This window comes from Rhinoderma darwinii, chromosome 7, assembly GCF_050947455.1.
Source record: "Rhinoderma darwinii isolate aRhiDar2 chromosome 7, aRhiDar2.hap1, whole genome shotgun sequence".
NCBI classification, from domain to species: Eukaryota; Metazoa; Chordata; class Amphibia; order Anura; family Rhinodermatidae; genus Rhinoderma; species Rhinoderma darwinii.
The window spans coordinates 132,037,380-132,059,041 of NC_134693.1; the positions used below are offsets into that span (position 1 = coordinate 132,037,380).

General features: G+C 40.4%; 1 protein-coding gene and 1 long non-coding RNA gene across 3 annotated transcripts in view; one reads left to right on the plus strand and one right to left on the minus strand.

Moving 5' to 3' along the window:
• Positions 1 to 21,662, minus strand: part of LOC142658193 (uncharacterized) — a 22,743-nt gene continuing 1,081 nt past the window's right edge. Inside the window, exons 2-4 of one of the 2 annotated variants that reach the window (XR_012850051.1) lie at positions 20,757 to 20,973; positions 19,014 to 19,078; positions 1 to 211 (exon numbers count right to left, since the gene is read on the minus strand). This is a non-coding gene — a long non-coding RNA (uncharacterized LOC142658193). Of the gene's footprint in view, positions 212 to 18,940; positions 19,079 to 20,756; positions 20,974 to 21,662 lie in introns of both variants that reach the window. The other variant, XR_012850050.1, reaches the window with a different exon arrangement.
• The window catches only part of LOC142658192 (deoxyribonuclease gamma-like), a 13,899-nt gene continuing 13,026 nt past the window's right edge, over positions 20,790 to 21,662 (plus strand). The window contains exon 1 of the mRNA XM_075834054.1: positions 20,790 to 20,950. Within this exon, the coding sequence (XP_075690169.1) occupies positions 20,828 to 20,950 (123 nt within the window). The 5' untranslated portion in view covers positions 20,790 to 20,827. The remainder of the gene's footprint in view (positions 20,951 to 21,662) is intronic.

Genomic DNA, 21,662 nt, shown 5'->3' on the forward strand with positions numbered 1-21,662 from the left:
AGATAAAAAACAGCTGGAATTTTTTTTTTTTTTTAACAAACGGAAAACAACTTTGAACTATATAGACATTGTCCTTTAAGCCCAAACAGATGTGGTTTAATCTTGTTTTTGATCCTCAAGCGCTTTTTTTCCCCCACGTTTCATGAATACGGGTATCAAAGATGATCGTCAGATGGTTATGTAACAGTGGGTCACTCGGGAAGATCGTCACCTGGGAGAAAATGGAAAAATAAATTTATAATACTAATAATAATAGAATTAGTTTTAGGGTATGTTCACACGTAGCGTAAATACTGCAGATTTTCCACAACGGATTTCATTGCGGAAAATGCGCAGCGTAATGCAGTAGCAGCAAAGTGGATGAGATTTGAACAAATCTCATCCAGACGCTGCGCAAAAAATCTGCTGAAAAACGTTCACAAATCGACCTGTTGTGCGGTTTTTTTAATACTCAGCATGTCAATTTATGCTACGGAATCGCTGCTTTCCTGATGCAGGTTTTCCCCTTTGAATTCAATGGAGAGGTAAAACCGGCAACAATTACAATATGTTGCAATTTTTGCGGTAGAAAAGCTCAGATTCAGCTGCAAAAATTGCAACCTAGATAAAAAATTATGCTTTTATGATGTTTTATCCCATGTGACTGATGCAGCCAATAACAGGCTGCAGCGGTCACATGGGATGAAATGTCATCTCAGGAGGATGGGCTACACGACGCGTCATCATGACTACGTAGACCGGGTAAGTATGAGTTTAGGTTTTTCTATTTGGCGCGGTTTTTCAGCCGGAATTCCCTGCGGCTTCCAGGGCGGATACGCTATGTACTTTTACGCAGCGAATCTGCCCTGTGTGAACATGGACTTAAAATGTATGACATGCAGCAATATACATGACTATGAGGTTCACCTAAAAAATAAAACCTACAAAAAGTACACAGCGTATCCGCCCTGGACCCCGCAGGGAATTCCAAGTGCAGTTTTTTGCGCCGAATGTCCGCTGCGAAAAACAGCAGGTTAAAAAAAAAAAGCTTATACTTATCCCGGTCTCCGTAGCCATGGCAAGGCGTCCCTCTGATGTCCGTGCAGTCCGGCCTCCTGGGATGATGTTTTGTCCCATGTGACCACTGCAGCCTGTGATTGGCTGCAACAGTCAAATGGGATAACACATCATCCCAGGAGGCCGGCCTGGTCGGAGAAGTATAGAGAACGGGGTAAAAATTCCACACATTGAAAGAAGGGGATTTGTTCAAATCTCATCCATTCTGCTGATACTGTATTACGCTGCGGATTGTCCGCATTGAAATCCGTTGCGGAAAATCTGCCGTGTTTATGCTACATGTGGACAAACCCTACAAGTTGCGAAGTTTAAGGAGATTCAAAGGCAACCTCTTTAACGAAGCTGCAGCAATCACCACACTGTGCCAGATCCATTGCATGACAGACACCGGCGGCGGCCGAAAGACCCTATTGGCCATTGACTTAGGCTGGGTTCACACGTGGCGGAATTTCACTTAAATTCCGCTGCGGACACTCCACAGCGTTAATCCGCAGCGGAGCCGTTTCTGCATTGACTTCCACTTCTATTTAGAAGTGTTCGTTTAGACGATGCGTAACATTCCGCTGCGGAGCATAGGCTGCGGAGCGGAATTTGGTGTCCGCAGCATGCTCTGTCTGTTGCGGAGCAGTGGCGGACTCATGGCGGAATTTCTCCATTGACTTCAATGGAGATTCTAAGTTCCGCAATGAAGTCCGCAGCTGTCATGCACATGTCATGTGTGCTGCGGATGCGTCTTGCTTTTTTGCCATGACATTTCTTCATTCTGGCTGGACCTATGTATTTCTAGGTCTACAGCCAGACTGAGGAAGTCAATGGGGCTCCCGTAATGACGGGAGCGTTGCTAGGAGACGACTGTAAATAGTCACTGTCCAGGGTGCTGAAAGAGTTAAGCGATCGGCAGTAACTGTTTCTGCACCCGGGACAGTGACTACCGATCCCAATATACAGCAACCTGTAAAAAAATATAAGTTCATACTTACCGAGAACTCCCTGCTTCTGTCTCCAGTCCGGCCTCCCAGGATGACGTTTCAGTCTAAGTGACGGCTGCAGCCAATCACAGGCCAAGCACAGGCTGCAGCGGTCACATGGACTGGCGCGTCATCCAGGGAGGTCGGGCTGGATGCCGAAAGAGGGACGCGTCACCAAGACAACGGCCGGTAAGTATGAAAGTCGTTTACTTTCACTAGGGAAAGTTCTGTCCCTTCTCTCTATCCTGCACTGATAATAGAGAGAAGGGAAGCACTTTTCCCGCAGTCCGCAGCAGCTAGTCCGCATCAATTTTCTGCACATTTTGTGCAGATCCGCAGCCGTAATCCGCAACCCGGATTAGGTGCGGCATTGATGCGGACAGTGGTGTTGGCACATTTTTCAAGCTCCACTGGGCTGAAATATTCTAGAACATACGTCCTATACTGGTGATTGTGGAACATGGCGCTTATAACCAAAGGTAAGGTGACGTCATCTTACAAGACCTGTGTGCGCCAATCAGGGGCGGATTAAGGATACCATGGGCCGATAGTTCCTGTCTCACCAGCGCAATAGTGATCAATTGAATCCGCATCCTAAGGACGCGGATGCAATTGGGTGAGAGGTTCCGCTTCACCCTGGTTCTCTGAACTGGCTGTAATTTTAACAAACGGTTCGGGAGAACTGGGGCGAACTGGGCCCCCTTTCAGCCTGTGGCCCAGATCACATGCCCAGATTGCACTAATTGTAATCCACTCCTGACGCCAATGTGTTTAAATCATTTTCCTCACTCAGATTTCAATAAAATTACTAAACTCCTGTAAGAATGGAAGATAAATTTGGAGCCATTTCAACCATAATGGCCTCAGAATTGCTTTGAGTACTGATGATGTCATCAGCTATGAGGATCAAATTCCCAGCGTTTTAGCCTATTGGCCAATATGTAGATTGGGAATGTGAAAATCTCTTCCTTCCTCCTTTTCTTCTCATCTGGAAGTGAAAACGTGAAGCCACTTCTTCATGCTACATTACAGCCCAGATGAGAAACACGATTGTTGTTTTGGAAAAATCAGAAAACGTATGATGTCGTTCCAGGAGCTGCCTCTATACGCCAGAATTCCCAAGCTGCAAGAGTCTCGTGACACAACTTTTATTTTTCAGTCTGAAATTTAATTTAATAAATTCCCTGATTGACCAATTATTAAAGGGTTGTACAGGATTAGAAAAACAGCGCCACACCTGTCCACAGGTTGTGCGTGGTATTGCAGTGCAGCTCCATTCAATTGCAAACCAGATACGACTTATGTACAGGTGAGGTGCTGCTTTTAGACGAAAGCAGGCATGTTTTTGTAGTCCTGTGCAGCCCCTGTAATAGAAAATTTACTAAAACTTACCAGTTTTGTTTTCCTTTGTTTTGCAGATGGAGAAATAAATAAAGTGAACATATATAACATATATAAAAAGAATGTTCCAGGGGAATCCATATTGGAGACACACATTTCATTCCTGTAGCATCTGTATAGACAGTGCAGCAGGGTGTATAAGCTTTATGGCCGCTGCAATGAATGGGAGTTAATGGACAGATTAATGTCCATAGACTAATATAGTCTCCAGGAATAGATGAAGTACTGCCTGGGCCGGCTAAGGAAGCTTCATCCTCGTTTATTGATTGGGCAGTGCTATTTTCAGACTGTATTATTCGATTATTCAGACGCTATATGGTATACAAAAAGGAGGGATGTCAATAGAAGATACTGCACAGGGCACCTAGAAAACTAAAGCCAGCCCTGAGCACTGCCCCCACGCAGACCAGGGCGTGGAGCTGCAGTTGCAGTCTTAGGGTATGTTCACACGACAGCGTCCGTAACGGCTGAAATTACGGGGATGTTTCCGCCTGAAAACATCCCCGTAATTTCAGCCGTAACGGCATGTGCAGGCGCTTGAACGCCACGTCCATTACAGACGTAATTGGTGCTGCTATTCATTGGAGTCAATGAGTAACGGCTCCAATTACGCCCAAAGAAGTGACAGGTCACTTCTTTGACGCGGGCGTCTATTTACGCTCCGTCATTTGACAGCGGCGCGTAAATATACGCCTCGTGTGAACAGACAAACGTCTGCCCATTGCTTTCAATGGGCAGATGTTTGTCAACGCTATTGAGGCGCTATTTTCGGACGTAATTCGGGGCAAAAACGCCCGAATTACGTCCGTAATTAGTGCGTGTGAACATACCCTTAGCTGTGTGTATAGTGTTTCTATCCTTCCTTATCTAGGCCTACAGCAGTACAATAGAGCTGTCATTAAAGGGAATGTGTTGCGAATTAAACCTTTTTTTTTTTTTTTTTAAGTAAGTTACTTATTTCTATTATATTTTTTACGTGCGATGTATTAAAAATGAAATGATAATTTGACATGTTTTCCTATATTGGCCACCAGAGGGAGCACTTCCCAGAATTACAGCAAGGTGAATAAGGCAAAGCAACCTGACTCACAGCTGCCGTAAAATGTGGGAGGGAATCTCACCCCCTTCCCTATTTTTGGCTACAAGCCAGGAAAAGGTGTCTTCAAATTGCTAAGCAGTGCCCGGCTCCCATTTTGGGAGTGATTGTACAAATGGCAGCTGGCAGAAGCTATAGGACACACCAAAAGGCTAAGGGTATGTTCACACGCTTACTAGAAAAACATCTGAAAATATGGAGCTGTTTTCAACGGAAAACAGCTCCTGATTTTCAGCCGTTTTTTAATCAAACTCGCGTTTTTTACGGCCGTTTTTGGAGCTGTTTTTCTATAGAGTCAATGAAAAACGGCTCCAAAAATGTCCCAAGAAGTGACATGCACTTGTTTTTTGGGGGCGTCTTTTTACGTGCCGTTTTTTGAAAATGAGGTGTAAAAAAACGCCCCATCGGAACAGAACGCCGTATTTCCCATTGAAATCAATGGGCAGATGTTTGTAGGCTTTCTGCTTCCGATTTTCAGACGTGGAGTTGCTAAAAAAAAGTCTTAAAATCGGGAGCACTTTTCCCTTAAAAAAAAACAGCTATGTATTTTCAGACGTTTTTGATTTTGTGTGTGCACATACCCTAATAATCGGGGGGGACGCGAGAGGGGGGCTGTGAGAGAGAGACAGACAGATAGAGACACACACCTTACCTGCAGTGCGGCCGGTCTTCATAATGGCGCCGGCTTTCCCCCTACAAACCAGCTTCTATGCTGGGTCGCTCTGAACTGTGCTTGCGCAGTATAGAGAGGCGATGGACGGGAGCCGTTCATTATGTCCTATCCACTGTAGCTGCTGTATTCCATCTCTGTATGTGTCGTTAAGAGACACATACACAGATGAAATAAAACATGGCAGCCCCTAGTACAGTAAGAAAGTGTTAATAAAAAAAACATTGTGTTTAGAAAAATAAATAAAGTCAATTATTTTATTAAATAAAAACACATAAATTAATTTAAAAAAATCATGACACTGTCCCTTTAATGACCCCACCCTCTGCAGATTGTGTCCCAGTCTACACAGCAAAGCTGAAAAGTGAGCTGTAGAAAACAAGAAATGTCAGCCTATTATGAATGCTCTAGTAGCCAGTGTAAAAACTAGAATATTTCAATTTTTTTTTTTAAATATAGATAGTTACCAAAAAACAAACACCAGAAGTGTCAAAAATATATATTTTCTTATTATAAAGTGCTTGTGTGGTCCATGTCTTTTTCTAAGGTTTGGCAGATTTCATGTTCTCTTTACTTCAATGGAAACAGTGTAATACTTAATCTCTCCTGCGGTGGCACTGCTGGGGAATTCAACACATTAGAGGTTTTAATCTGTGTGGGTCAATGTACTTTTACCCCCTTGAGCTTCTCCGAGCTTCTTCGAGTGGGGTCATTCAGGTCCCTTATCTATTAACCAGAGTGGAGAGCAGCTACAAAGAGCATCTCCCACTCCGGAGAACCAAGCACATTGATGCATTACCCGGATAGGCCATTGATTTCAATGAGAACTGTGCAATGCTTGATTTTCCCTGTGGTGGCGCTGCAGGGAAATTGAACACTTGCTGCAACGTTCCCTCATAGATCACAGCTGATCACTGGCAGTCCCAGCAGCAGAACAACCCCTTTAGATATATAAAAAGAACAAGTGTCCGGAATTTATGAAGGATACCACATTAAATGAGGCTTTTCCTTGAAGTCCTTAGCACTAACTGGTTCCAGGCGACATCTATTTATTGTGTTTTTTGCTAAAAAAGAAAATAGCTTAAAATAGATGAAAAAATAAAGGTCTTGGGTTTGCTTCCTAACCTAAATCCTCTCTCTCTGCGGAATTGAAATTTGTATTTTTAATGTCGGACAAGGCCTCCCATCCTGGTGTAACCACATCAAGGCAGGATCCCAGTATAATTCATATGTACACACTTGACATAATTGGGGTGGGAGCTGCGCACTATCAAAGACTTGAGGGGGAGGTATGTTTATTCTGGTAGCACATTATGAAAAGAGGAACAAAACCTCAGAATCAAACCATACATCCAAACAGCTGGATCTTAAAAGCCGTAAGCTAAACACAGTCGTTTACATTCTGGATCGAGATTGGGCTCCGAGACTGCCGAGTCTGAGAGAGTCTCATCAGGATATAGCAAAGAGTCCATGGACTGTTATGTCTGATAAACAAAAAGAACGGTCTTCTGGGAAACACGAAAATTAGTGTTATGGGAACAATATTTTCTTGCTTAGTTTAAAAATGAGCTTTCTAATTAGTAACAACACATAAGGGAGAATTTAGTGATCAGCTGTAATCTGTGGTGAAATCTGGCAGTAAGTGTTCAATTTCCCAACAGTGCCGCCACAGGAGAAATGAGGCATTACGCAGTTCCCATTGAAATCAGTGAGCTGTTCATGTAATACATGGACGGCCAGGCCCCCCCAGAGGGACCTCTTTATAGTCCTTATTGGATAGTAGATGAGGGTCATAATAAGGTATTTGAAAATGAGGTTGATAGAAAGAGCGCCCTGCCCCCTCCCCAAGTACAAACAGCTTTAGTAAAAAGAAATCTGGATTGATGATACAAAGCCCTATTCCGTAAAATATTTCTACATTGAACACATCACCATTTTCATTGCCCAGGATCTTTTCCAAATCGCCAAATTAAAAAATCTCAAAACCTGAATTCATTTTTTTTTTGAGGTTAGGCGGTCCCACTTTCTAATTCACTACAGTAAAGATGAAAGGAAAACGATAACCCTATTGGTGTCCATCGAGCAGGTACAAGGGTTAGGAGGAGTAGGCAGCAGTCTAGGGCACCATTGAGGTAGAGGGGCGTAATTTATAGAAAAAAAAATCAAAGCAGTACTTTGTCTGAAAGAGGTGATGGAAGGAGCTGGGAGAAAATCTGCAGGAAAAGACGGACCCTACTACAGATACATGAAGGGTGGCCTTCTAATCCTGCATTGAGAATTACACGTGTAGAGGGGATGGGGAGTATGTATTATAAATCTGAATGCTAGGGATTGGTGGGGCAACTAAATTAATAATTGTCGATCCAACAATTGGACTTTAGGGACCGAGGGTTTTGGTTAGGGGTGTATTTTGAAACTGTCCCACCTCTGGGTACCCCTAAGATGCTATCGCTTTTAAGCCTATTCTCAGATTCTCCCATACTGTGCAGGTCTTCATCTACTGGTGGATATTTGCAATGACAAAATGGGAAGCCATGATCTGTGCTGAGTCAATGAGATATAATCGACTAAAAGAATGGACAGCTGCAGGACAGACGGGCATTAAAGACCCATGCTATGCCCGGTGCAGCAAAGTCATTGATCAGTCATGTAAGGATGAGCACCTGAAGCCGATCATACCTGGTCACAGTGACTGCTCTAAGTACATGGCTAAGTTATCAGCAGTTTGCAGGTGGACGAAGGAATGCCCCCACCCACCCCCGTGGCTAACAAAACCCATAAAGGGCTCCATTAGTGGGTACTTCACTGCAAGGAGAATTAGGTTATGTGCACACGATAACTGCATTTACATCTGAAATTACGGAGCTGTTTTCAGGAGAAAACAGCTCCTGAATTTCAGACGTAATTGCATGTACTCGCGTTTTGCGTGGCGTCTTTTACGGACGTAATTTGGAGCTGTTCTTCATTGAAGTCAATGATAAACGGCTCCAAATACGTCCCAAGAAGTGTCCTGCACTTCTTTGACAAGGCTGTAATTTTACGAGCCGTCTTTTGACAGCGACGCGTAAAATGACAGGTCGTCGGCACAGAAAATCGTAAAGCCCATTGAAAGTAATGGGCAGATGTTTGCCGATGTATTGGAGCCGTTTTTTCAGACGTAAATCGAGGCGTAAAACGCCTGCATTACGTTTGAAAATAGGTCGTGTGAACCCAGCCTTATGTTAAAAGCCTCTGTCTGCCCTTCATTCTCGGGATCGATGGGGGTCCCAGATCATAAAGAGATGGCATATCCAAGTGACTTTATTAGATGGGAATACCCCTTTAGATATTCTGTTCAGTTATTCTTAGTCATATCTGTTGGGTTCTAGAGTCTTGAACAGGAAATTTGCCTAAATTATGTATACAGCAGTGAAGGACATATTTCTGCATAGCTAGGCAGATTTGCCGTTCAAGACTCTGGAAAAGCTGGGTGACACCTGTGGGACCTGTAATGGCAGATATATTTGTTGTTATCCCACTTTCCCAGTAACAGATATAATTAAAGGGGTATTCCCATTTCATAAAATGATGGCTGGTAAGAGTCCACCAATAGTCGTAAAGTAAGACTCCTATCATTCTCTCCACAGAATCAATCAGTTGCCAAGAGAGGCACACAAGCTTTTTTTTCCCCTTTAGGGCTTATGTATGCGTTTTATTGTATACATCCATAATACAGTGCCCATAGTAGAATGCTATGGGCCGTTACCTCTCAAGTGTCCCTGTTTTTGAGGGACAGTCCCTACTTTTGACTGCCATTTTTTGCGCCTTACATGTCCCTCTTTTTGACCTGGGAAATAGATTTGCGTTAATACTATTACTACTATAGTGCTCCAAAAACCATCCGTCTGGTTTCTAACTGTATATTAGACTTCAACTTGTATATTATTGCATTATTTGGTGCAATTCGGATCTTAAAAATGTCCACAAATAGATTATTTTTGTGCTAATATTTAAACTAAAAACGATTCAACCATATAGATATGCATAAAAAAAATGGATGTTTTACAAAGTGAACAATAAGTGTCCCTCTTTGACTGTCCAAAAAGTTGGGAGAAATGCCATTATACTGCGTGCCTCCTGGCTTGTAGCCAAAATAGGGAGGGGTGGTGAATGTGGTCACTAGTAGAGAGAGTCTTCCTCTCACATTTACAGCAGCTGTAAGTCAGGTTGCTTTGCCTGATTCACCTTGCCGTAATTATGGGAAGTGCTCCTTCTGGTGGCCAACAGAGGGAAACATGTCAAATTATGATTTCATTTTTAATATTTCCCACCTTGTGAAAGAAAGAAAAAACGACACCAAAAAAAACAAAACGGAAAAATAAATAAATAAATAAATACATTTGCCACATATTCACTTTAATTCATCTGTTTTGCTCGCAGAACCATAACGTATAATGTGGCGACATCTAGTGGCTCAAACTTAGAACTTCACTTTGTCAGTGGGCATAGAGTTCCAGGTGCAACAGTACAAATCACTAAACCCAAATGTCCCATGCGGTGTTATTTCCTAGTCTCTGGATCTAAGGATCACATGGATCCCGGAAATTTGTTATCTACAGGTTAGACACGAACAGTAACAGGAAATCGGCGAGATTTGGTGATACAAGGACGAAGTGTCCGGATGATATTTCAGTTCTTCAATAGAAGCAAGCGCTTGAGTATATGAATTCTATGGACTAATGGATGCCGGATTAAAGTAATTTCATGATAGATGGATACATCTAATGTCTAGGAAGGTTTATCATTCACACCACCATGACACTGTGAGATGGTTTGTAGCAAGTCAGCATGCACACAGTCACACAGACACTGGTTTTTCATACTTTTCAGCCTAGAAGATGGCCAAGAACATAACCAGGGAATAAATGGTCATGTAACACAACATACAGACAGGTTCTGACACTGATGATGATGATGATGATCTGGGGAGCACACGCAAATGCACAAACAATGACTTATGACGCCGTTTTCCGGCACACACCTTCATGTTTTGACACGGGTCCTCAGACTGGTAGCTACACCCTTGTAATAGCAAGACTTTCCTGATTCATTTATTCCATCTAGAATCATAGAAACATAAAGAGCATGGTCGTCACAAGCTCTCTTGGCGCCAAAGGCAGGGGTGTCACAATGCGGCAGTGGTGTGTTTAGCCCTGGGCACCATGCCATGGATAAAGACGACCCTCCCTCCACCCATTGCGACACGATCAATTAGTAATTGTAAAACATTTGAGAATGTGACAACAAACAGCAATAGAAGTCTTCGCTAGTAACTGCATAGAAAAGTTTCAACCTCCATCCAATCAGATATTGGATGTTATTTTTCTGTTGCTGTTTTTGTAGGTTGGTGGATGTCTTCTGCCTGGTTAAAAATTCTGAACTAATACAGGGGTCCCCCATTCAGCAGTGAGCAGCTAATAAGGGTGTCTATTCATTTGGAGGACCCGAGATGTCTGTGCATTACATGAACAGGTCATTGACTTCACTAGGCATGGTGTAATGCTTCATTTGTCCTCTGGCTGTGCTGCAGGGGAATTGGACACTTGCTCCCAGATTCACCGATAGATCAGAGCTGATCGCCTGGGGTCCCAGGAGTAAAACTCTTCTGACAAAAAGATAATGTTCAAAATTTCAAAATCATGGTCACGAGGCAACTGCAATGGCCCCCAAATGCAAAAATTCTGATAATTCGTTGGCAAGATCATGCTCCTAATCCTAATGATCGTGGATCCGAAGCCAAAAAATGGGCTTCTACTGATAGATTCTCTTTAACTATGGTACTAAGAAGGAATTTTCATTTCACTATAACTTATTATGAGACTTTGAGCCAGTGACAGGAGACTTCACGTCCGTGTTCTGAACCTGATCATAATAAGGATCTGAGCAATGAAATGTGATATGTCCTGGAACTGGATAGCGCTCAATAACACCGCACCTTTTCTGGAGGTTACAAAGAATTTTAAGTGATTATAACAGGGAGCTGAGCAGTCATTCAGCAGATGTGAGAAGAGATTGCACAAAGACCCAAAGAAATAACAGGCATTTGGTGATTTTTCTTAAAGAGACCCTAACATTCTTTGGCCAACCACTTTTCACTGCAGGGTTGTCTCCATAATGGATTGCTTGGATTCTTGGTGGAACTCCAACAAATAAAGAATTACATAACAACCTTAGAAATCAATAGGTACCCCTACATCACATATGAATGTTATTTAAAGTGAGCCGCCCCTTTAAGTGCTGTATAGCAGCCTGACTCTACTGCTCAATGCAATGATCTGGCTATGTGGGAATGGGTGGATTATAAAAAGACTTACATTTTTCTTTAGATCCTGATTTTTCTTTTTTCTTGGGCCTTATATAGCACTAACATATTCTGTAGCGTTGTACAAACATTGTCATCCCTCACATTGGTCCCTTTCCGTAATGGGGCTTACAATGTAATTCCCCCAACCTCAGACACCCACACATCAGGACCAATTTCTTAGCAAGCCAATTCCTTAAGGGCAGGTTCACACGTGGCGGAATTGCTGTGGAATTCCGCTGCGGACAGTCCGCACTGGAAATCCGCAGCAGACAGTCTGTCCATTGGTTTCCACACCTTTTTAGTTGTCTTCGTGCAGATGTTGCGGACAAATCCGCTGTGGACCATAGGCTGCGGTGCGGAATTTGGTGTCCGCAGCATACACTGGCTGTTGCGGACTTGTGGCGTAATTTCTCCATTGACTCCAATGGAGTTGCAAAATTCCGCAATGGAATCTGCAGATGTTATGTGTGTTGCGTTGCGGATTGCTTTTACGAACAGGATATTTCATCATTCTGGCTGGACCTATGTGTTTCGAGGTCTATAGCCAGACTGAGATGGAATGTTTTAAAAGAGAGCAGGAAGTACTCTTCACCTGAATCCGCAACGGCTAATCCGCAGCAATTTACTGCACATTTTAGGCAAAGGCGCAACGGAATCCGCAACGCAGATTATGTGCGGCATTGATTCGGACAGTGTCTGCAGAAATACGCCACGTGTGACCATGCCCTAGGGAACGATTTTGGAGTGTCAGATAAAACCAAAGGACCTGGGGGAAGCCCACCAAACATGGGGAGAACAAACAAACAAACTCCATGCAGATGTTGTCCTTGGTGGGATTGTGACCCCGGACCCCGGTGCTGCAGGGCAACAGTGCTAACCAACGAGCCACCGTGCCGCACTTGTGAATCCATACAGAAAGAGAAAAATGCAGCATTTTCCATTGGTTGCCTTGTTGCTTATAGGGGGAGAATAGAGCACCGATTGGAGGCACCGTACAGCAGTACACCTACCGTAGTACCTACAGGTCCATTATACAGATCCATATGCTGCTGTACAGGGTCACCGTATGCTGCAATGTCATCTGTGTGGCCCAAAGGGGTAAATAAACCCCAAATGTCTCTACATTGCGCTACATTTCAGATTATGCCCCCACAGTGTCAATCAGTCTGATATTAATTCATGAAGGGAATAGTTGTATCCTCAATTACAAAGATGTGCAGCTAAATAAAATGATAATTATCTCAGATATTTCCTTGTATTTTGCAGATTATTTAAAAACTAAATGTCCATTTATATGTAACAACAGCCAATCCAAGCATGGACTAGACAGATATGTAAAGGCTACTGTGTATTAGAGGCTGCCAGACCCCCTTCAGTGTTCCAAGGTGTGATAATGAATCAGCCATGTTGGACTTTTTCGGCTGATTCACTTGATTTTCACCTGTAGAGTAGTTGCTCCCCCACCCTCCTCAGTTATCTTATCTTATGCCCATGTACTTAGGGAGCAGCATTATAGTAGTTATATTCTTGTATATAGGGGGCAGTATTATAGTAGTTATATTCTTGTATATAGAGGCAGTATTATAGTAGTTATATTCTTGTATATAGAAGCAGTATTATAGTAGTTATATTCTTGTATATAGGAGCAGTATTATAGTAGTTATATTCTTGTATATAGGGGGCAGTATTATAGTAGTTATATTCTTGTATATAGGGGGCAGTATTATAGTAGTTATATTCTTGTATATAGGAGCAGTATTATAGTAGTTATATTCTTGTACATAGAGGCAGTACTATAGTAGTTATATTCTTGTATATAAGGGGCAGTATTATAGTGGTTATATTCTTGTATATAGGGAGCAGTATTATAGTAGTTATATTCTTGTATATAGGAGCAGTATTATAGTAGTTATATTCTTGTATATAGGAGCAGTATTATAGTAGTTATATTCTTGTATATAGGGGGCAGTATTATAGTAGTTATATTCTTGTATATAGAAGTATTATAGTAGTTATATTCTTGTATATAGGGGCAGTATTATAGTCGTTATATTCTTGTATATAGGGGCAGTATTATAGTAGTTATATTCTTGTATATAGAAGTATTATAGTAGTTATATTCTTGTATATAGAAGTATTATAGTAGTTATATTCTTGTATATAGGAGCAGTATTATAGTAGTTATATTCTTGTACATAGGGGGCAGTAGTATAGTAGTTATATTCTTGTACATAGGGGGCAGTATTATATTAGTTATAATCTTGTATAATGGGGGCAGTATTATAGTAGTTATATTCTTGTATATAGGAGCAGTATTATAGTAGTTATATTCTTGTATATAGGGGGCAGTATTATAGTAGTTATATTCTTGTAAATAGGAGCAGTATTATAGTAGTTATATTCTTGTATATAGGAGCATTATTATAGTAGTTATATTCTTCTATATAGGAGCAGTATTATAGTAGTTATATTCTTGTATATAGGAGGTAGTATTATAGTAGTTATATTCTTGTATATAGGAGGCAGTATTATATTAGTTATAATCTTGTATAATGGGGGCAGTATTATAGTAGTTATATTCTTGTATATAGGAGCAGTATTATAGTAGTTATATTCTTGTATATAGGAGGTAGTATTATAGTAGTTATATTCTTGTATATAGGAGGCAGTATTATATTAGTTATAATCTTGTATAATGGGGGCAGTATTATAGTAGTTATATTCTTGTATATAGGAGCAGTATTATAGTAGTTATATTCTTGTATATAGGGGGCAGTATTATAGCAGTTATATTCTTGTATATAGGGGCAGTATTATAGTAGTTATATTCTTGTATATAGGAGCAGTATTATAGTAGTTATATTCTTGTATATAGGAGCAGTATTATAGTAGTTATATTCTTGTATATAGGAGGTAGTATTATAGTAGTTATATTCTTGTATATAGGAGGCAGTATTATAGTAGTTATATTCTTGTATATAGGAGCAGTATTATAGTAGTTATATTCTTGTATATAGGGGGCAGTATCATAGTAGTTATATTCTTGCATATAGAAGTATTATAGTAGTTATATTCTTGTATATAGGGGCAGTATTATAGTAGTTATATTCTTGTATATAGGGGCAGTATTATAGTAGTTATATTCTTGTATATAGGGAGCAGTATTATAGTAGTTATATTCTTGTATATAGGAGCAGTATTATAGTAGTTATATTCTTGTATATAGGGGGCAGTAGTATGGTAGTTATATTCTTGTACATAGGGGGCAGTATTATAGTAGTTATATTCTTGTATATAGGGGGCAGTATTATAGTAGTTATATTCTTGTACATAGGAGCAGTATTATAGTAGTTATATTCTTGTATATAGGGGGCAGTATTATATTAGTTATATTCTGGTATATAGAGGGCAGTATTAGGCCATGTTCACACGTAGCGGAATTGCACTTGAATTCCGCTGCGGACACTCCGCAGCGTTAATCCGCAGCGGAGCCGTTTCTCCATTGACTTACACTTTTATTTAGCAGTGTTCGTTTAGACGATGCGTAAAATTCCGCTGCGGAGCATAGGCTGCGGAGCGGAATTTGGTGTCCGCAGCATGCAAGGGATGTTGCGGAGTTGTGGCGGACTGGTTGCGGACTCGGCGGAATTTCTCCATTGACTTCAATGGAGATTCTAAATTCCGCAATGAAGTCCGCAGCTGGCATGCACATGTTGTGTGCTGCGGATGCGTCTTGCTTTTCTGACATGACATTTCTTCATTCTGGCTGGACCTATGTATTTCTAGGTCTACAGCCAGACTGAGGAAGTCAATGGGGCTCCCGGAATTACAGGAGCGTTGCTAGGAGACGTCCGTAAATAGTCACTGTCCAAGGTGCTGAAAGAGTTAAGCGATCGGCAGTAACTGTTTCTGCACCCGGGACAGTGACTACCGATCCCAATATACAGCAACCTGTAAAAAAAATATAAGTTCATACTTACCGAGAACTCCCTGCTTCTGTCTCCAGTCCGGCTTCCCAGGATGACGTTTCAGTCTAAGTGACGGCTGCAGCCAATCACAGGCTGCAGCGGTCACATGGACTGCCGCGTCATCCAGGGATGTCGGGCTGGATGCCGAAAGAGGGACGCGTCACCAAGACAACGGCCGGTAAGTATGAAATTTGTTTACTTTCACTAGGGAAAGTGCTTCCCTTCTCTCTATCCTGCACTCATAGAGAGAAGGGAAGCACTTTTCCCGCAGTCCGCAGCAGCTAGTCCGCATCAATTTACTGCACATTTTGGGCAGATCCGCCGCAGAATCTGCAATGCAGATTCTGTGCGGCATTGATGCGGACAGTTGCGGAGGAAATCCGCCACGTGTGGGCATGCCCTTATAGTAGATATATTCTTGTATATAGGAGCAGTATTATAGTAGTTATATTGTTGTATATAGGGGGCAGTATTATGGTAGTTATATTCTGGTATATAGAGGGCAGTATTATAGTAGATATATTCTTGTATATAGAAGGCAGTATTATAGTACTTATATTCTTGTATATAGGAGCAGTATTATAGTAGTTATATTCCTATATATAGGGGGCAGTATTATAGTAGTTATATTCTTGTATACAGGGGGCACTATTATAGTAGTTATATTCTTGTACATAGGAGGCAGTATTATAGTAGTTATATTCCTATATATAGGGGGCAGTATTATAGTAGTTATATTCTTGTATATAGGGAGCAGTATTATAGTAGTTATATTCTTGTATATAGGGGGCAGTATTATAGTAGTTATAATCATGTATATAGGGGCAGTGTTATAGTAGTTATATTCTTGTACATAGGGGGCAGTATTATTGTAGTTATATTCTTGTGTAAATAGGGGGCAGTATTATAGTAGTTATATTCTTGTATATAGGGGCAGTATTATAGTAGTTATATTCTTGTATATAGAGGGCAGTATTATAGTAGATATATTCTTGTATATAGAAGGCAGTATTATAGTACTTATATTCTTGTATATAGGAGCAGTATTATAGTAGTTATATTCTTGTACATAGGAGGCAGTATTATAGTAGTTATATTCCTATATATAGGGGGCAGTATTATAGTAGTTATATTCTTGTATATAGGGAGCAGTATTATAGTAGTTATATTCTTGTATATAAGGGGCAGTATTATAGTAGTTATAATCATGTATATAGGGGCAGTGTTATAGTAGTTATATTCTTGTACATAGGGGGCAGTATTATTGTAGTTATATTCTTGTGTAAATAGGGGGCAGTATTATAGTAGTTATATTCTTGTATATAGGGGCAGTATTATAGTAGTTATATTCTTGTATATAGGGGCAGTATTATAGTAGTTATATTCTTGTATATAGAGGGCAGTATTATAGTAGTTATATTCTTGAATATAGGAACAGTATTATAGTAGTTATATTCTTGTATATAGGATTCAGTATTATAGTAGTTATATTCTTGTATATAGGGGCAGTATTATAGTAGTTATATTCTTGTATATAGGGGCAGTATTATAGTAGTTATATTCTTGTATATAGAGGGCAGTATTATAGTAGTTATATTCTTGTATATAGGAGGCAATATTATAGTAGTTAGATTCTTGTATATAGGGGCAGTATTATAGTAGTTGTATTCTTGTATATAGAGGGCAGTATTATAGTAGTTATATTCTTGAATATAGGAACAGTATTATAGTAGTTATATTCTTGTATATAGGGGCAGTATTATAGTAGTTATATTCTTGTATATAGGGGCAGTATTATAGTAGTTATATTCTTGTATATAGGGGGCAGTATTATAGTAGTTATATTCTTGTATATAGGGGCAGTATTATAGTAGTTATATTCTTGTATATAGGGGGCAGTATGATAGTAGTTATATTCTTGTATATAGGGGGCAGTATTATAGTAGTTATATTCTTGTATATAAGAGCAGTATTATAGTAGTTATATTCTTGTATATAGGGGGCGGTATTATAGTAGTTATATTCTTGTACATAGGGGGCAGTATTATAGTAGTTATATTCTTGTATATAGGGGCAGTATTATAGTAGTTATATTCTTTTACATAGGGGGCAGTATTATAGTAGTTAAATTCTTGTATATAGGGGGCAGTATTATTGTAGTTATATTCTTGTATATAGGGGGCAGTATTATAGTAGTTATATTCTAGTACATAGGGGGCTATATTATAGTAGTTATTCAAACCCTTTAAAGAAGAGCATATGGAGCGTGAGACACAGTGATCTTTATCATGTCTCGAAAAACCACACCCAAAGCAATTAGAGGTTACATGCTAATAGTCGGAGTCATATTTACGTAGCCACTGTATTGTGACTTTTTGGACACATGTGGTATATATTGTAGTTACACACCTTCTGCTGTTTAGGGAAGGAAAAAACTTGTTCTTCCTGTTTGTTCGATATAAAGGGACGATTTTCTGCGGGATCCCCCATAGATTGAGCTCTCTACCTCAGAGTGATACGGAGCTTTCCAGAGACAACAGTAAGTCATGACTATGAATTATACAATGAGGATATATAGATTTACTATATCATTAAGTTGCTGCAAAGACTCAATCTAAGTCTGCAAACAACTTACGTATATCTGTTTATGGTAGTATTACTTGTAATTTTTAAGATCTGTTGATTTTTTCCGTATCTGTGTTCTCCAAAATATAAGACGGAAACAGATATTCTAATCTCAATTCTAATTCAGCAGAGCAAAGTGACTATTAAAACAGAATATTATTATAGTTAAAGTATTTGCCCTTTAAAACGGTAATGAAATTATTAATGGGGTTGAATACTTTTGCAAACAGGGCTTTAAATTGCTATTATATTGTGTGTTCAAAATTGTCCCTGAGTATTGATTTTGGGGTTCTTGCTGGGGGAGGGGGAGTCTTTCTTTGTTTCTCTACCGGATCAGTATCCTTTTCAAGCCACAAAAAGTGGTCCTCAGAATCAGCACTACATTAAGAAGTTGGAGCGATTGTAGCTCTATTTATATTATATCGTTTAGCGTACCTTTACCTTTGCATCAACTATACCTTGATACCTGAATTGGGTTATCTGCTCTCGATAATCCCTCTTTGTTTAAAGGGTCCCCGGACAATAAGAGTGTTATGCTGCTGGAATCCCCAGCGATCATCCGTAGTGACACTAGGCAGCAATTTCCCTGCAGCACCTCCAGAGGAAATAAGAAGAATTACACATTTCTCATCAATATCAATGGGCTGTTTATGTAATGCATAAACGTGTCAGGTCCTCGGACGCCCTTTGTAGCGATTCTGTACTATGGCTAATATGAAATTCCTGAATATGGGACCCCCCACATTTATTAAATGCCAGACTACCCCCTTTAGGATGATTGTAGTGTTCACTTATTAGCATGAAGCAACTCACTGTATTTGCTGCGAGCCTGTGATACACCGCTGTGGTTTCTTGGGCTGTATCAGACGCTTTGTCAATCACTTACATATAATAGGTTTGTTGCCCTGAGCTGTTCCCAGAAGATTCTTCAAATTCCATAATCTGAAGCGACTTGTTTTATAGAAAAGAATAACGAGAAGAAAACAGAAGTAAAGAGGAAAGGATTAACGTTTCAGAAATGTTGACTTAGGCCCCAGGTCCACGACCGTAAATTTTGGCCGTAATTACGGACCCATTCATTTCTATGACCGACGGACACCCTCCCGTAAATTTATGGGAAGGTCATAGAAATCTATCATAAAAAAATAGGACATGTCCTATTTATTTTATTTTATATAATGGAAGCACGGTTGACTGTCCGTAGACATCCGTGATTACGGGGGGGCGGTCGTGTGCATGGGGCCTAAAAACAAACCCTTGTAAACCTTCTAAGACTTTTAATATCATAGCAATAGGACTACAGTTTATATTTTAGCCCAGCTATGCCATTGTAAGGCTCTGTTCACATTGGTCGGATGGTCCATTCACAAATTTCGGCAGATTTGACAGGATGCCTGCAGCACTATTCTTACCGTCAAAATGACAGACACAATGAAGGAACCCGACAGACCCCAAAGGAGTCGCTGGGTGCCAGTCAGATAAATGGAAGTCAAGACGCAGATGTGAAAAGAGCCTTAATAGGGATTATTACTTTTAAGCCCAACCATACTCAAAATCTGACCTGCGACCTGTTAAAGGGATTGTATGAGATTCAAAGTAAGATTATTATTTTCAGAAATAGCGCCACTCTTGTCCATAGGCTATGTCTGGTATAGCAGGTCAGGCTCATTTAAAAAAAAAAAAATGTCAATTTTGAAAGTTCCCTCAAAGCTCTTTTTATGTCTTATTAGGTAACATATAGTGTAAAAGAAAGAAATATATACATATATTTATATAAATGTAAATTTGTTGATCATTTTTGCACCTATTACCCCCCTCATCAGAAAAAAAATATTACCAAAAAATGGTATAAAAAACAAACAAAAAGACAAACAAAAAACAACCAGCCCTATCTGTAATGTAAAAAAAGACAATCAATTAGATAGCATAGCAAATAAAAAATAAAAAAGTTCTTGGTCATTTTCTAGGATAGACCTTTGTGTATCCCCAGCTGGGAGAATATTCTAACAATCATATTACCTTTATATTGTATGATGTATACAGAAGCATTAACCCATTAATATGTTCTAAGAAACTATTAAAGGGGACCAATACTTTTGCAAATAGCGCTCTAAATTGCTACTATAATGAGCTGTTTACATGTGTTTCTCGCAGGATCAGCAACTTTCACGCATCCCTTCAAGCCTAGTAAGATAACACAGTATGTGACAAAGCAATGTTCTTATCTGCGCAGCAACTGCAGCTCAGCCCTATTTAAAGGGGCTGTCCAGGATTAGAAAAAAATGACTGCTTTCTTCCAGAAACAGCGCCACACTTGTCCACAGGTTATCTGTGGTATTGCAGCTCAGCCCCTAGAACTGAGCTGCAATACCAGACACAACCCAAAGACAAGTATAATGCTGTTTTTAGATATAAGCAGCCATGTATTTCTAATCCTGTACAACCCCTTTAAGTGAATAGGTATAAGCTGCAGTACCAGACACAGTCACATAGGCGAGAGTGGCGCTGTGTTGAGTACTGCAGTAAAGACGCCATTGCATCTTCTTTATGCTGATCACAGAGGGTCGAGGGGGGTCAGAGACATATGTCTCATTTATAGGCAAGGCCTTAATGTTCTGCTCATGTTTACCAGTTTCTTGCACAGGAAGAAGTGTCAGCTGAGATTGTGGTTTCCAACGATACTTCGTGTGATGTAAGGAAATGTCTTGTTTTTCTCTTTTCTCACGCAGACGGTTTAAAGCAATGAAGATCGCCGCGTTCAATGTCCGAAGGTTTGGGCTGAAGAAATGCTCCGACAGCAAAGTGCTCCCAATCCTTACCAAGGTGGGTGCAGACAATGTCAGGTTCTGGAATAGATGAAACATCTGAGTAAGACGGGTAAAGTCGGGGCTGGGCACTGGACCACTCACAGGATGCCAGGGTGCCAGGGAAGAAAGTTGCACAACTCCAGGCAGAAGTTTCTTAATGTGACTTGAGTTGTAGAACTTTTTTTTATTCCCTTTACACGCGATCACTAATATCTTCTAAAACGCGTATCAAAAATGGTGTTCAATTATGTCTGGCCTATCTGTTTCTGGGAAAGCTGGGTGTCATCCAATATGGTCACAATTGCAGCTTCAAGTGGAGTTTTCACCCAGCCTTTCCTGAATGGCAAATACTTATCCAGGGATACATCTGTATAAGTGGGCACATTTGTCATTCTGGACTCTAGAAAAGCTGGGTGGCAACTCCTGTAATGGTGTTCTTACCTAGTAACAGTTGAATTCAATATTTTATACCTTGGCAGAAGGCGACGACTCAAGGACTTGTATTTACTGAATATTCTATTAATTAAGGTGGGAAATTATCTTTATCGGGGTTCCCTGGATCTCAAATTCTGTATTAGGGAATTCTGAGTTAATAGGGGGGTCTATTAGTGATCTATTAGTCAGAGCGGAGAGTGGCCACAAAGAGCACTTCTCTTTCTCTGGAGGACCCGGCCTGTCTGTGCATTACAGAAATAGCCCATTAGTTCCATTGCACTGTGTAATACTTC